Source organism: Lampris incognitus, chromosome 2 (assembly GCF_029633865.1).
Source record: "Lampris incognitus isolate fLamInc1 chromosome 2, fLamInc1.hap2, whole genome shotgun sequence".
In the NCBI taxonomy this organism is placed as follows: domain Eukaryota; kingdom Metazoa; phylum Chordata; class Actinopteri; order Lampriformes; family Lampridae; genus Lampris; species Lampris incognitus.
In genome coordinates this window covers 545,641-559,469 of record NC_079212.1, presented here as the reverse complement: position 1 = coordinate 559,469, position 13,829 = coordinate 545,641, and the positions used below count along the sequence as shown (strand labels likewise).

Genomic DNA, 13,829 nt, shown 5'->3' with positions numbered 1-13,829 from the left:
GCCACTCACCTCGTATAGCGCATATCACATAAGGCTGAGTCCTTACTGCAGCGGCCTAGGTTCTAATCCGGCTCAGGCCCTTTGCTGGTGGCGGCACGGTGGCCCAGCGGTTAGCACAATTGCCTCACAGCAAGAAGGTCCTGGGTTCGAACCCCAGGTCATCCCAGGTCCTTTCTGTGTGGAGTTTGCATGCTCTCCCCGTGTCTGCATGGGTGTCCTTTGGGTGCTCCAGTTTCCTCCCACCGTCAAATAGACATGCATGTTAGGGTTAATACTCCTGTCTGTGCCCCTGAGCAAGGCAGGAACAAGAAGTTGGTCCCCAGGCGCTGCAGCTGCCCACTGCTCCTGTACAATAAGATGGGTTACATGCAGAGAACACATCCATTGTCAGAATACCATTCGTTGTGAGAATACAATGACAAATAAAGTGGCTTTCATTCATCCACTTTCATCCCTGCAGCAGGTGAGACTGGCGAGGTCACTGCGATGATGATAAAAAATTGTGTCCAGATGAACTTGGATTCAACTTCTGTGATGAAGGTGATGATGAGTGTTCTTATGTAGGATGATTTAACTTGGAGCACGCGAGCCAGTCACAAGAGGCTCCATCATGCAGTGTGTTTTTTGCAGCATTTTATTTGATTGTAAATGAAGAGAATTTTTCAGTGTTTAAGATTTTCTCACCTGAATTATTGAGTGTGCATAAAGATGTCTTGATGCATGCTCAATAATCCAGGTGAGAAATCTCAGAAGGTTGAATCAGTTCATCTAGACACGTTTATTGGCGGATACATCCCATCACTCATCTAAGTGATCTGCATAAAGACATTTTTCAGTGAAATTCTCTGTAAAGTAGACTGACTTCGAGGTAAGGGAACGTTTATCAGTTTGCACAGAGGAAGAAATGAAGACACAGTTGGGCGGCAGCGTCAGAGACTTGTTTAAAAATTGTGCAACACTTGCTGAATACTCTCTTCTGTCCAGATGTGTCGAGTCACATGGAAACAGACTGAACGCAGACTCTTTCCCATCGACACCTGAATGTGGCAATGAGGAAAAGCACTACGTTATGACACCTCTCTCTCCTCCCAATTTCTCCTCATCCTCCCTCCGCTTTTTCCTCCTCCTTTCTCTTCCCTCTCTCCTCCTATCTTCCCCCTCTCTCCTCCCCCTCTCAGTGCAGGTATTGGGAGAACAGGTTGTTTCATAGCCAGCACTATCGGCTGCCAACAACTCAGAGACACTGGACAGGTAGACATCCTGGAGATTGTCTGCCAGCTACGACTGGACAGGTATCTGTCTGTCTTTCTCTTCCAATTAAACAAGCAACTCTCCCTCCCCCACCTTATTTGAACCCTCCCCCCTCCCATTTCTGTTGTAGAGGTGGTATGATCCAGACCCCTGAGCAGTACCACTTCCTCTACACCACACTGGCCCAGTACAGGCTCCAGTCCCAACACCATGACCAGCAGGACCCAGACAGCCTGGACCAAGTGTGTACTGTGTGTGTGTGTGTGTGTGTGTGTGTGTGTGTGTGTGTGTGTGTGTGTGTGTGTGTGTGTGCGCATATAATGCTGGCATAGAGGACAGATGACATGGTTTTTCTATTGGCTGTATGAGTCTATGTATGAATTGCTTAAGGTTTTGTTTTAAATTACATTTACAGGTATAAATTAAAAACTCAACTTTCTATAAGCTGACGTTGTCAACCATTGAAAATGTGTCTCTGGGCATCCGGGTAGCCTAGCCTAGCCTGTTGACTACCAACACGGGGATCGCCGGTTCGAATCCCCGTGTTACCACCGGCCTGGTTGGGCGTCCCTACAGACACAATTGGCCGTGTCTGCGGGTGGGAAGCCGGATGTGGATATACGTAGGCACTAGTGCCTCCTCTGGTCGGTCAGGGCGCCTGTTCGGGGAAGGGGGAACCTGGGGGGAATAGCGTGATCCTCCCATGCGTTACGTCCCCCTGGAGAAACTCCTCACTGTCAGGTGGAAAAAAAGCAGCTGGTAACTCCAAATGTATGGGAGGAGGCATGTGGTAGTCTGCAGCCCTCCCTGGATCAGCAGAGGGGGTGGAGCAGCAGCCGGGACGGCTTGGAAGAGTGGGGTAATTGGCCGGATACAATTGGAGAGAAAAAGAGGGGAACATTTTCAAAAAAGGGAAAAAAAGAAAATGAGTCTCTGAAAACCCTCTCCAAAGTGGATGAATTTGAAAACGCCTGTCTGGCGTTGTAGTGCGGACGGTGAAAATAGAGCTTTTTAAAAGTGCTGATGTATGATTGACATAGTCATGTGATCACCGTAAAGCTTCCAGCTCAAGTTGTGTGAGTCAGTCAAACGATTCAATCAAAAAGCAGTGCAAAGGGCACTACCAGGACCCTTTAAATCGGGACTCTAGCCCTGAGATGTATGCTCTCCAACACCTCCTTCAACAACTCAAAGAGAAGGACATAGCAGCACCACCTAGTCTAAGAGAAGTCCAGGATGCCATCAGGAAGATTAAAATCAATAAGGCTGCTGATTCTGATGGAATACCAGCAGAAGTACAGGGGGCAGGTGGACCTACACTCTTCAGACATATCCATGCCCTGCTACTTAAAATACTGGAAAAAGAGGAAATCCCTGTGCAACTTAGGTACACACTCATTGTCTCTAAAGTGATACTGACATCAAAATCTGAAAGTTCCTATTGATAGGCTGTGTTCCGAGTTGGAATGTGACCACGGAGAAATTCAGTGGCCAAAACAGCGCGTCTGCGGCCACTCAGAGAGATCTGTGATTGACTGTAGATGGTGTCCAATGACAAACTGTGCCGGTGGATAGGTAGACACCAGTCAATTTTCATATAGGGTGTGTCCGTAGTGAGATGCTATAAAACCACGGAGAAGCTGTTCTTTCACTCCCTCCAGCTAGCTACTTGGCTCCAGTTTGTGCTATTTTGCTGAGACTTTATTATCGATCTTGCTACGATGTATTGCTATCTATCTACCTATCTATCTATCTATCCACCCATCCATCTATCTATCTATCTATCTATCTATCTATCTATCTATCTATCTATCTATCTATCTATCTATCTATCTATCTATCTATCTATCTATCTATCTATCTATCTATCTATCTATCATCTATCTATCTAACAGTTATTTGTATCACCGAATCCTCCTCCTCGAAACTGTAATCGTCGCAGAGGATGTCCCTCTCGCTATCCGACATTTTTTGTAAATAACAAGTGACTAGCGGTACCGAGCCCCACCCACCCAGGAAGACAGTAGCCAATAGCTTTGAATTCATAAAACCACACCTATTTTCAGTTATGATTCAAACTCCCAATGTTAACAAAATTGTTCAGAAAGGGCATGTCAGTCTCTCTTTAAGAAAGGGGACAAAGCTGAGTGCAAAACCTACCATGTCAGTTCCCTGCTTTCCACCACAGGGAAAGCCCTGGCTACGGTCTTGTCCAATAGACTCCTCCCAATACAGAGGAAATTCTGCCAGAATCCCAGAGTGGTTTTTGTCCCAACAGAGGCACTATGGATATGATTTTTACTGTTCGCCAACTTCAAGAAAAAGCCCAGAAACAGAATCAACCATTGTACATCGTCTTCATAGACTTAACCAAAGCTTTTGTTTCTGTAAACTGCCAGGCACTCTGGCTATCCATCCATCCATCCATCCATTATCCAAACCGCTTATCCTGCTCTTGGGGATGCTGGAGCCTATCCCAGCAGTCACGGGGAGGGGGGGGGGGTAAACACCCTGGACAGGCCATCGCAGGGCCCACACACACACACTTACTTGCTTGAGGTTGTCTGTCGTGTCCGACGGTGACAACCCTGCCTCTGTTACTTGAGAGTCTTCTTGTGGCTGTGAAGCCCAATCCACGATCCACACTATTTGCAGACAGAACAGGTGAGAGCACTGACTGGGGGTGTAGGTGTGGTACTGGCCTCATGTCTCTTTAGACGTCTCCTGGTCTGTCGATCACCTCAGTCTTCCTCGAGCTTTTGCACCCCTTGTTGACAGAGCTGCCACCACATGGAGTGTTGGGCGGCAGTGTCCTCCAGCTGGCTCGGGTTCAGGCCGATGGTCTTCAGTTGGTCTTTGTACAGTTTTCTGGCCCCCTGCCAAGCAGTGGCCAAGATGTAGCTGGCCATACAGCACTTTACGTGGTAAGTACTCCTTCGGCATCCTAATGATGTCCAGCGAAGTTGGTGCTCGGTGACGGTAGCCTCCATGGTGATGCAGTTGGTCTTGTGGAGTATTTAAGTATGGGGCACTTGGTCACGCCAGCTTATCCTCACGATGCATTGTAGGCATCTGATGCAGAAGGTCTCAAACATCGTGAGGTGGCGGCTGTACAGGGTCCACACCTCACAGCTGTAGAGGAGACTCGTGATGACAACTGCCAAGTAGACCGATATTTTGGTGTGGAGGTTGAGGTCTTTGTTTTGAAAGACCCTTCTCCTAAGTCTGCCAAAAGAGGATTACATTACATTACAGTCATTTAGCCGATGCTTTGATCCAAAGCTAATTACAATAAGTGCATTTAATGTAGGAAATCAGGGGAACTACTAGTCATCAGAGGTCATAAGTGCATCTAAGAGCAAAACCAATGTGAAAGTAAAAGCGCAAGAAATATTTTAAAAAAAAATTTGATGAGTGAATACAATAAGTGCTAAGAACAAGTAACAGGGTAGTAGTTCTTGAAGAGGTGAGTTTTCAACCTGCACTGAAAGATGGGTACCAACTCCGCTGTCCTGACATCAGTGGGGAGTTCATTCCACCACTGTGGGGCCAGGACAGAAAAGAGCCGTGACCGGGTCAATCGGCAGCAGGGGCCTCTGAGCGAAGGGGCAACCAGACGTCCCGAGGCAGCAGAACGAAGTCGTCGGGCAGGGGTGTAGGGCTTGACCATGGCCTGGAGATAGAAAGGAGGTGTTCCTTTCACTGCCCTGTAGGCTAGCACCAGAGTCTTACGCTGGATGTGAGCAGCTACTGGGAGCCAATGTAGGGACATGAGAATGGGAGTTGTGTGGGAGAACTTAGTGCGGTTGAACACCAGATGAGCTGCAGCTTTCTGAACAAGCTCCAGACTTCTGATGGCCAACACCGGGGTGCCAGCAAGGAGAAAGTTGCTGTAGTCCAGCCGGGAGATAAACAGAGGCTGGATGAGCACCTGTGCCATCTCGTCGGTGAGGAATGGGCGAATCCTCCTGATGTTATAGAGGAGAAATCTGCAGGAGCGAGCAACCGATGCAACATTTGCAGCAAACGACAGTTGGTCGTCCAGGATCACACCCAGATTCCTCGCAGTCCGAGTCGGCGTCACCACGGTGTTGTCAATGGTGATGGCCAGGTCTCGGTGAGGGCAACCTTTCCCCGAGAGGATCATCAGCTCTGTCTTGTCCAGATTGAGCTTCAGGTGGTGTGTCGCCATCCACTCTGAGATGTCAGTCAAGCACGCAGCAATGCGTGTCTCTACTTTTGTATCAGAGGGAGGAAAGGACAAGATCAGCTGGGTGTCATCGGCATAACAATGGTAAGAGAAGTCATGCAAGCGAATAACAGAACCCAGGGATGTCGTGTACATGGAGAAAAGGAGAGGACCCAGGACCGAACCCTGTGGAACGCCTGTAGTCACTCTGCGAGGCTCCTACACAGATCCCCTCCATGTCACCTGGTAGGAGCGACCCGTCAGGTAGGTTGTAAACATTGAGAGTGCAGAGCCTGTGACACCCATCCTCTCGAGGGTAGAGAGGGGGATCTAGTGGCTCACTGTGTCGAACGCAGCTGACAGATCCAGGAGTATCAGGACAGAGGAGAGAGAGTTTGCTCTTGCAGAGTGCAGCGATTCTGTCACTGCAAGGAGCGCCGTCTCTGTCGAGTGACCCACCTTGAACCCAGACTGGTTGAGGTCCAGGAGGTTGTTCTGGTGGAGGTACAAAGAAAGTTGGTTAAAGACAGTACGTTCGAAAGCTTTGGATAGAAAGGGTAGAAGGGAAACCGGTCTGCAGTTTTTGACGTCAGAGGGGTTAAGTGATGGATTCTTGAGAAGGGGGGGGGGTGACTCTAGCAGTCTTGAAGGCAGATGGGAAGCATCCTGCCTGGAGGGAGGTGTTGAAGAGGTGGGTTAGAAAGGGAAGGAGTTCAGGTGCTATAGACTGAAGAAGAGGGGAGGGGACCGGGTCAAGGGAGCATGTGGTGGAGCGACTGGATGTGATGAGGTTGAGGACCTCATCGGGGGAGAGGGGAGCGAGGTGGGATAGGGTGGGACGTGGAGAGGTGAAGGAGGGTGGGCTAGTACAAGCAGCACTAACCGGGTGGTGAGAAAAGGAGGATCTGATGTCGTTTACCTTCTTGTCAAAGAAGTTAGCGAAGTCATCCGGGAGAAGGGAGGAAGTAGGAGGAGGAGGTGGGGGTTGAAGAAGTGTAGAGAAGGTTTCAAAGAGTTTCTTGAGATTAGAGGTTGAGGATAGGATTTTAGAGCGATAGAAGGCAGCCTTAGCAGCAGAAATGGAGGAGGAGGAGGTGGAAAGGAGATTGGAAGTTAAGAAGGTCCTCTGGGAGTTTGCCTTTTCTCCATTTGCGCTCTGCCACTCTTAGGCTCCGTCTGTCTGTGTGTACAGAGTCGGACAGCCAAGGGGCAGGTGGAGTTGAGCGTGCAGGCCTGGAGGTGAGGGGACAGAGATTGTCCAGAGAAGAGGATTTGGGTAGAGAGAAGATCAGTAGCAGTAACAGGGGGTAGGAGAGAGAAAGATTCAATTGTAGGGAGGATAGAGGTAACCGAGGAAGAAAGATGAGTGGCGGAGAGAGAGCGGAGATGTGTACGGGTGGAAACCATGTTGGTAGGGAAGGGGCTGAGGGGGGTGAAGAGAGGGAGAGAGAGTAGGACATGAAATAGTGGTCAGAGAGCTGGAGGGGAGTAACAGAGAGATTGGAAATAGGTCAGTGTCTAGTAAAAATAAGCTCCAGCTGGTTGCTGGCCTTGTGGGTAGGAGGAGAGGGTGAGAGGTGAAGGTCAAAGGAGGAGAGGAAAGAGAGAAGAGGATCTAGCTTGTTAGTGTGGATGTTGAAGTCACCGAGAAGGATAAGTGCAGAATCATCAACAGGGAAGTGCGAGACAAGTGTGTCAAGCTCCTCCAGAAACTCCTCAAGGGGCCTGGTGGGCGGTACACAACCATGATGGTGAGTTTGACTGGATAAGAGACAGTAACAGCATGAAATTCAAAAGAGTGCGGAGAAAATTGTGGAATGGAAACAAGAGAGTATTTCCATTTCAGGGAGATTAGCAGGCCAGTACCACCACCTCGCCTCCCAGCTCTGGGAGTGTGAGAAAAAGAGTACACATCAGACAGAGTTGTGGATATGGTAGTGTTTTCTGGCATGATCCAGGTCTTACTTAGATCAAGAAAGTTGAGGGAGAGCAAGGATGCATAGCCTGAGATAAACTCAGCTTTCAGTACGTCAGACTAGCAATTCCAGAGCCCTCCCGTCGCCACTTGCCTAACATGAGTGGAGAGAGTGGGATAGATGAGATTGGTAGGGTCACAGCGCCTAGGAGTGACCCAACGTCTATGCCAGCCCCGGGAAGAGGAAAGGACAGGAATGCGAAGGAAACACATAGTCTATACTAGGTACACAAAATACAGATGACTGACTGGATCTAAAAAGAGCAGTCCTTGCTTGACGACGTTTTGGCTTGAAAAAGTCCCGCTTGCCTTTCTTCACTCTAGCCTTCGTTCAACCCAGACCTGTTTGCACTCAGCTTGTTTGCCTGATGCTTCCAAGTAGCAGCAGTGATTTAAAGAACACTGATTGCTAATTGTCTGCCAGGAGTGCAGGCCACACCCTGGCCACTTAACACCCAATTGGCCAAAGAGGTACACTGAAAATAGGCCTGTTGCCCAGAAACTGATCAGTTATGTAAAACTCTATTAAACCTCACACAATACAATTAAAACTGCGAACAGCAAGTTACCAAGGAATATATTTATAAGCCAAAAGTGCAACTAAGTCAAAACAGCTAGACAACAAGAAATATTTAAGGACACACTGGGTGGGGGGAAAAAAGAGCTACCGCTAGCATAAGACAGCGACAGAGCTCTAGTATAAGATCCCTCTGTTTTTATGTACAGAACTGATGGGAATCTTCTGAACATTAACTGATTCAGGATTAAAGGTAAAACCACCACCACATCCATCATTGAGCTGCACTGATGACAACGCCTTGGTGTCCCTCATAGAAGAGGAACTACACAGCATCCTGGGGGCCTTTGTAAAGACATACAAGCAGCTAGGCCTGGCCATTCACATAAAAAAGACCCATATCCTCTACCAACCTCCACCCAACAGATTTATACCTGCTCTGCCCCCATCCATCTCTGTAGACAACAGACTCACAAATGTGGAACAGTTCCCATATCTTGGCAGCCCTCTCTCCTCCGAAGCCAACATTGCCATTTAAATACACCATCACCTCAGTTGTGCCAGCCGGGCCTTCTCAAGATTGAGTAAAAGGGTTTTTGAAAACCATGACCTCCAGGCCAGAGCAAAAGTTCTGGTATACAAAGCGGCAGTGCTTCCAACCCTACTGTATGGGTCAGAAACCTGGACCACATATAGCAGGCACCTGCAGGCACTTGAGACATACCAACAGTGATACCTCAGAAAGATCCTTAAGATCAGCTGGGAGGATAACTTCAGCATCCTCAAGGAGGCCAACATGCCTACTATAACTGCCACCATCGCACAACATCAGCTGAGATGGACTGGCCTGAAACAAGTCCTTTACTCTCAGCTCGTGACAGGACACCGTGCCCCAGGAGGACAGAAGAAGTGATATGAAGACAACATCAAGGCCCACATCAAAAGGTCTGGCATCGACCTCAACACCTGGGAACAAGCAGCAAAACACAAGGAGGCCTGGAGACTGGCTGTCTGTGAGGGTGCTGAGTGCTACAACCACGACCTCCACGGTGCTGCTGAAAACAGGCACAGACTCAGAAAGGAGCGAGTTACCAGAAAGGCCCAATCCACATCCTCAGCCACCTCTTCACCACATTGCCCCAAAATATGTGGCTCCAGGATCAGCCTCTATACCCACCTGAAGACCCACAAGGACCTAGGACAGTCATACTCGACCCCGAGTGACCGCCGATGATGATGACGATGGTGTGTGTGTGTGTGTGTGTGTGTTTGTGTGTGTGTGTGTGTGTGCGTGTGCATGCATGCCTGCATGTGTGTGTGCATATAATGCTGGCATAGAGGACAGATGACATGTTTTTTCTATTGGCTGTATGCTCTATGTATGAATTGCTTAAGGTTTTGTTTTAAATTAAATTTACACATCTCTGTTTTGGTCTTCCATCCACACTAAGCTGATATTTTCAACCGCTGAAAATTAGTCTCTGAAAACACCTTTCAAAGTGGATGAATTTGTAAACGCCGGTCTAGCGTTGTAGTGCGGACGGTGAAAATTGAGCTTTTTAAAAGTACTGATGTATGATTGACATATGATTGTCATGTGATCAGCGTAAATGACTGGGTGACAGATCCATTCAATGCAGCAGCACCTGCTGATTTCATCTCTGCTGAAGAGGACCAGTTCATGGAGATGACATGTGACTCCATCCTGAGGCTGAGTTGTACAGCTCAGACACTGGGTGACTTCTGGCTTGGTGTGGTGGGGGCAGTATCCACTCATAGGACAGAGGGCTGTGGGCATTCTGCTGCCCTTTGCCACATCCTGTCTCTGTGAGATGGGCTTTTCTGTTGCTTCCCCACTTAAAACAAAGTACATATCTAAGATCAACATGGAGCATGACTTGAGAGTGGCGGTATCAAGCCTGCAAGCCCTTATGAAAAGATGTGCAGTGCAGAACGGGCTCATTGCAGCACTACTGCAGTGATGAGACTTGAGCGCTCACACACTGACTTGCACATTGTTTTTCACAAATATCTGCATTTGTTCTTGTTTTGCACAGATTGAACTTTATTGTTATTGTTCTAGCAAAGTGATTTTAGAACATTCTTTCGTTTTTCTCTGTTTGTGAAAAAGCACACAGACTGATGGAGCAATCTAGTGACATGTCACACCAAGAGCTTTGATCAAGCTGAAGTGGAACTTGTGTTTATTATATGCATTACAGAATTACTGTAAGAAAAGTGAAAGGAATGTTCATGATATTGATGTTATTTAACTAAAGTTAAAGTTGGTCCATTTTGTCACCATTTTGTTGGGGTGGGGGACATGGAAATGTTTCTCCCTCCAAAGGGGGCATGACAGAAAAAGTTTGAGAACCACCACTATAGCCTATAAAGAAGACACAGCTCTACCAGCAGGGATACGGTAGTGCACAGAAGCCGTTTCCATGGTTACAAATCGTAATGCATCCGGGGTTTACTAGCTGACCACTTGTCTGCCTGTCTCTTCACACGAGGAGTGCATTGAAACCATGCAGAACCAGGCGGCTCTCGTCTGCACAGCCCTCAAGTCCAGCCAGTTCCCGTGCTGTACCATAATGCGTGCGCGAGCTGGCAGCATGTGCACGTGACAGCCCAGACAGGACTCGGTGCTGCGCTCCATCTCAGCGGCACTTGGTGAAAACGGACTGTTTTGTCCTTGGCTGTAAGCCCGTAAAACTCATGTCTACATCCAGGCTCCTCAGTCTCCAACCTTCTCTCTCTTTTACCGTCATATCTGTTCAACTCAGCCAAGCCAACCAGTCCCGTGACGTCACAGGTTATGGTACTGCAAGATGGCGGCGCCCTTGCCATGAACGGTACAACAGGCCTTTTTCTTTCTTTCTTTTATGTTGCAGCGAATTCAGGGGGCAGCCGGGAATCCGGGGCGACTGCGCTAAGTCTATTCATCCGTGGTTGTTACACCCAACCCCCCCCCCTCCCTCCCCTCCTTCCCCTCCCCGGGATACCAGCTCCCTCACGCATCTGGGCGCACGCGCTTCCGATGGCCTCACGATCTCACCATCCCACTTCTGACACCACTGTAGCGAGTTCCGGGGGGGGGGGAGGCATCCGGCCGGGGCTGGGGGGCCGGGAACCGCCAGCCGACTGGCTAAGCTAGTTGCCTGTGGTGCAGGAGACACGGGTTTGCGTCCCGGCTGTGGCGGTCCCCGGCCCTGAATTCGCTACAATATGTTTACGCTCGTCATGTTTGTTCTGTAATTGCTGATTAGGGTGGAGACACGTTCAGCAAATGGTGTGTGTAACGTTGATTGGCTGCTCCATGTCCTCTTTAATGCTGGTTGGGTTTTCCACATTACTCTCGTGATTTGTTATCCTGCTTAAAAGCACTTTATTATTATTAAACTTTCATAATTATGTCCTATCACCAGGACCTGTCTGACCCACAGAACCCGAACCAGAGAAGGACGCAGACACCAGGAAGAGCAGACAGACTGGTCCAGCTCGGCTCTCACCTCCACAACCTCCGGCTGGATCCACAGAACACACCGCAGGAACCGAGGAACCAGAAGAACCGCTGTCAGGGCAGGGACACATGAGAGAAGACAAGAGATGGCAGAACATGGTCCGGTGTCACAGATGTATTAAAGACCAGCAGCTTCCCTTTCACTGCTGTTAGAGAATATTTCAACACAATGGATCTTTGTCATGTCAGCAGTTGTGGGTCAGAACGGGCTTGTACTGAGTAAAGAGAGAAGGAGGGAAGCAGCGTCTGGGTGTAACAAGTCTCCTCCACGTTCCTCTGACAGCCAGCAGAACCCGAACTGGGTCCTGTCTCTTTTCTCCACAAATAAACCCGGCCTGGACACTGCCGCAACTCAGGAAAGACTTCCTGGACTGGTATTTTCCCATCATGCTTTGCTACCTCAGATATGGCGATAAGCAAGAGTGGTGGAGTGACTCCTTTGCTCCTGTTGATGGGTGACTTGTATCGGTATCATCAGATACGTCGCGAGGCTGGATCATCTGAGGTTTATTTGAATCAGTGTACTCAAGGAATTTGTTTGCATAGGAGTTTGTTTTTATTTCTATGGCGATTTGTTTTTTTAAAAGCCCATCAGATGTGTTGCTGATGATGAATTGCAGGTGAACTGTGTGTGTGTGTGTGTGTGTGTGTGTGTGTGTGTGTGTGTGTGTGTGTGTGTGTGTGTGTGAGAGATAAAAGAAAAGCAAAGTAGAGTGAATATGTGATGGTTTATTTACACGCTCACCTGCAGGCTGGCAGTCAGATGACTGTTTACCACCGTGACGTACCTCCCCATATCGGATCCCTGATCTTCACCAACATGAGCCAACACATTATGAAAAGAGACAGAAATATTCCCCAGCAGGCCGTGGGACACGACTGAAATACAGTCATTAGTAGGCAGCTACGGAAGGACGCGTCTTAAAGGACAGCTCATCACATCCTGCCTTTAGACATGTCACAGTGGGTCCACTTAATGCACAATAAGACACAGAGGGGGATCAGAACCGCCTCAGATTGGTTATTACACTTATCTCAACAACTTCTCACAAAACACGTGTTCAGTGAGGTTTGTTGAAGCAGTGCTTTGAATAGGCAGTACGTAGCGTTGGAGAACACAAGTCTGAAACATCTGAAACGAGTTTTCTGTAAGCTGCAGAGACTCTGCAGTCTTCTCTACTTCCTCTCTTGTACTGAATGGTGGACTTTCTGTCAAGAATGCAACATATCCACTTGGAAAAATCTGAAATTCACCAGTTAATATCTTAGAGAGCAATTTTATCCCTGAAAACCATTTTATGTAAGCAAAGGACACAAGGACAGCTCAGATGGCTGACATCTCTAAATGGAATTAAAGTCTTCAACACAAAAAGGGGAGAGACTCATTCTTTGTCCTCATTTGGGACTTAAAACATCCTATGAACACAGCCTGTGTGTGTTGAGTTCACATCAGTCAACCAGTCAATAACAAATCATTCTTCTGCTTGCTGAATTTATTGATATTTTGTTATAAATGTTGCAAAAGGCCCTGTGATGGCCTGGCAGCCTGTCCAGGGTGTCTCCCCGCCTGCCGCCCAATGACTGCTGGGATAGGCTCCAGCATCCCCGCCACCCTGACAGCAGGGTAAGCGGTTTGGATAATGGATGGATGTTGATAAAAGCAAAAATAATTAATTAATGTTACACCTGTAAAGCTAGTTCTTTTGTGAGTGTTGACCAGACATGACCCGACGGCTTTGTGCCAAACCTGTTAAAATGTGTTCACTGCACGTACTTCACCTGTCCACTAGATGGTGGTAGTTGTTACGGTCATCCCATGTTGACTGTACAATTTTCTTCTTTCGGCTGCTCCCGTTAGGGGGCGCCACAGCAGATCATCCGTTTCCATCTCTTCCTGTCCTCTGCATCTTCCTCTGCCACACCAGCCACCTGCGTGTCCTCTCTCACCACATCCATAAACCTCCTCTTTGGCCTTCCTCTTCTCCTCTTCCCTGGCAGCTCCATATTCAGCATCCTTCTCCCAGTATACCCAGCATCTCTCCTCCACACATGTCCACACCACCTCCATCTACCCAGCATCTCTCCTCCACACATGTCCACACCACCTCCATCTACCCAGCGTCTCTCCTCCACACATGTCCACACCACCTCAATCTACCCAGCATCTCTGAGCCTCCACACATGTCCACACCACCTCAATATACCCAGCGTCTCTCCTCCACACATGTCCACACCACCTCAATCTACCCAGCATCTCTCCTCCACACATGTCCACACCACCTCAATATACCCAGCATCTCTGAGCCTCCACACATGTCCACACCACCTCAATATACCCAGCATCTCTCCTCCACACATGTCCACACCACCTCCA

The 13,829-nt window shown here is 48.5% G+C and overlaps 1 protein-coding gene across 1 annotated transcript in view; it reads left to right on the top strand.

The window, feature by feature from the left end:
- LOC130107604 (tyrosine-protein phosphatase non-receptor type 7-like) overlaps positions 1–12,823 on the top strand; it is a 38,630-nt gene extending 25,807 nt beyond the window's left edge. Inside the window, exons 8-10 of the mRNA XM_056274284.1 lie at positions 1,179–1,292; positions 1,382–1,493; positions 11,361–12,823. Of these exons, the coding sequence (XP_056130259.1) occupies positions 1,179–1,292; positions 1,382–1,493; positions 11,361–11,528 (394 nt within the window). The 3' untranslated portion in view covers positions 11,529–12,823. The remainder of the gene's footprint in view (positions 1–1,178; positions 1,293–1,381; positions 1,494–11,360) is intronic.
- Positions 12,824–13,829: the final 1,006 nt, after the last annotated feature.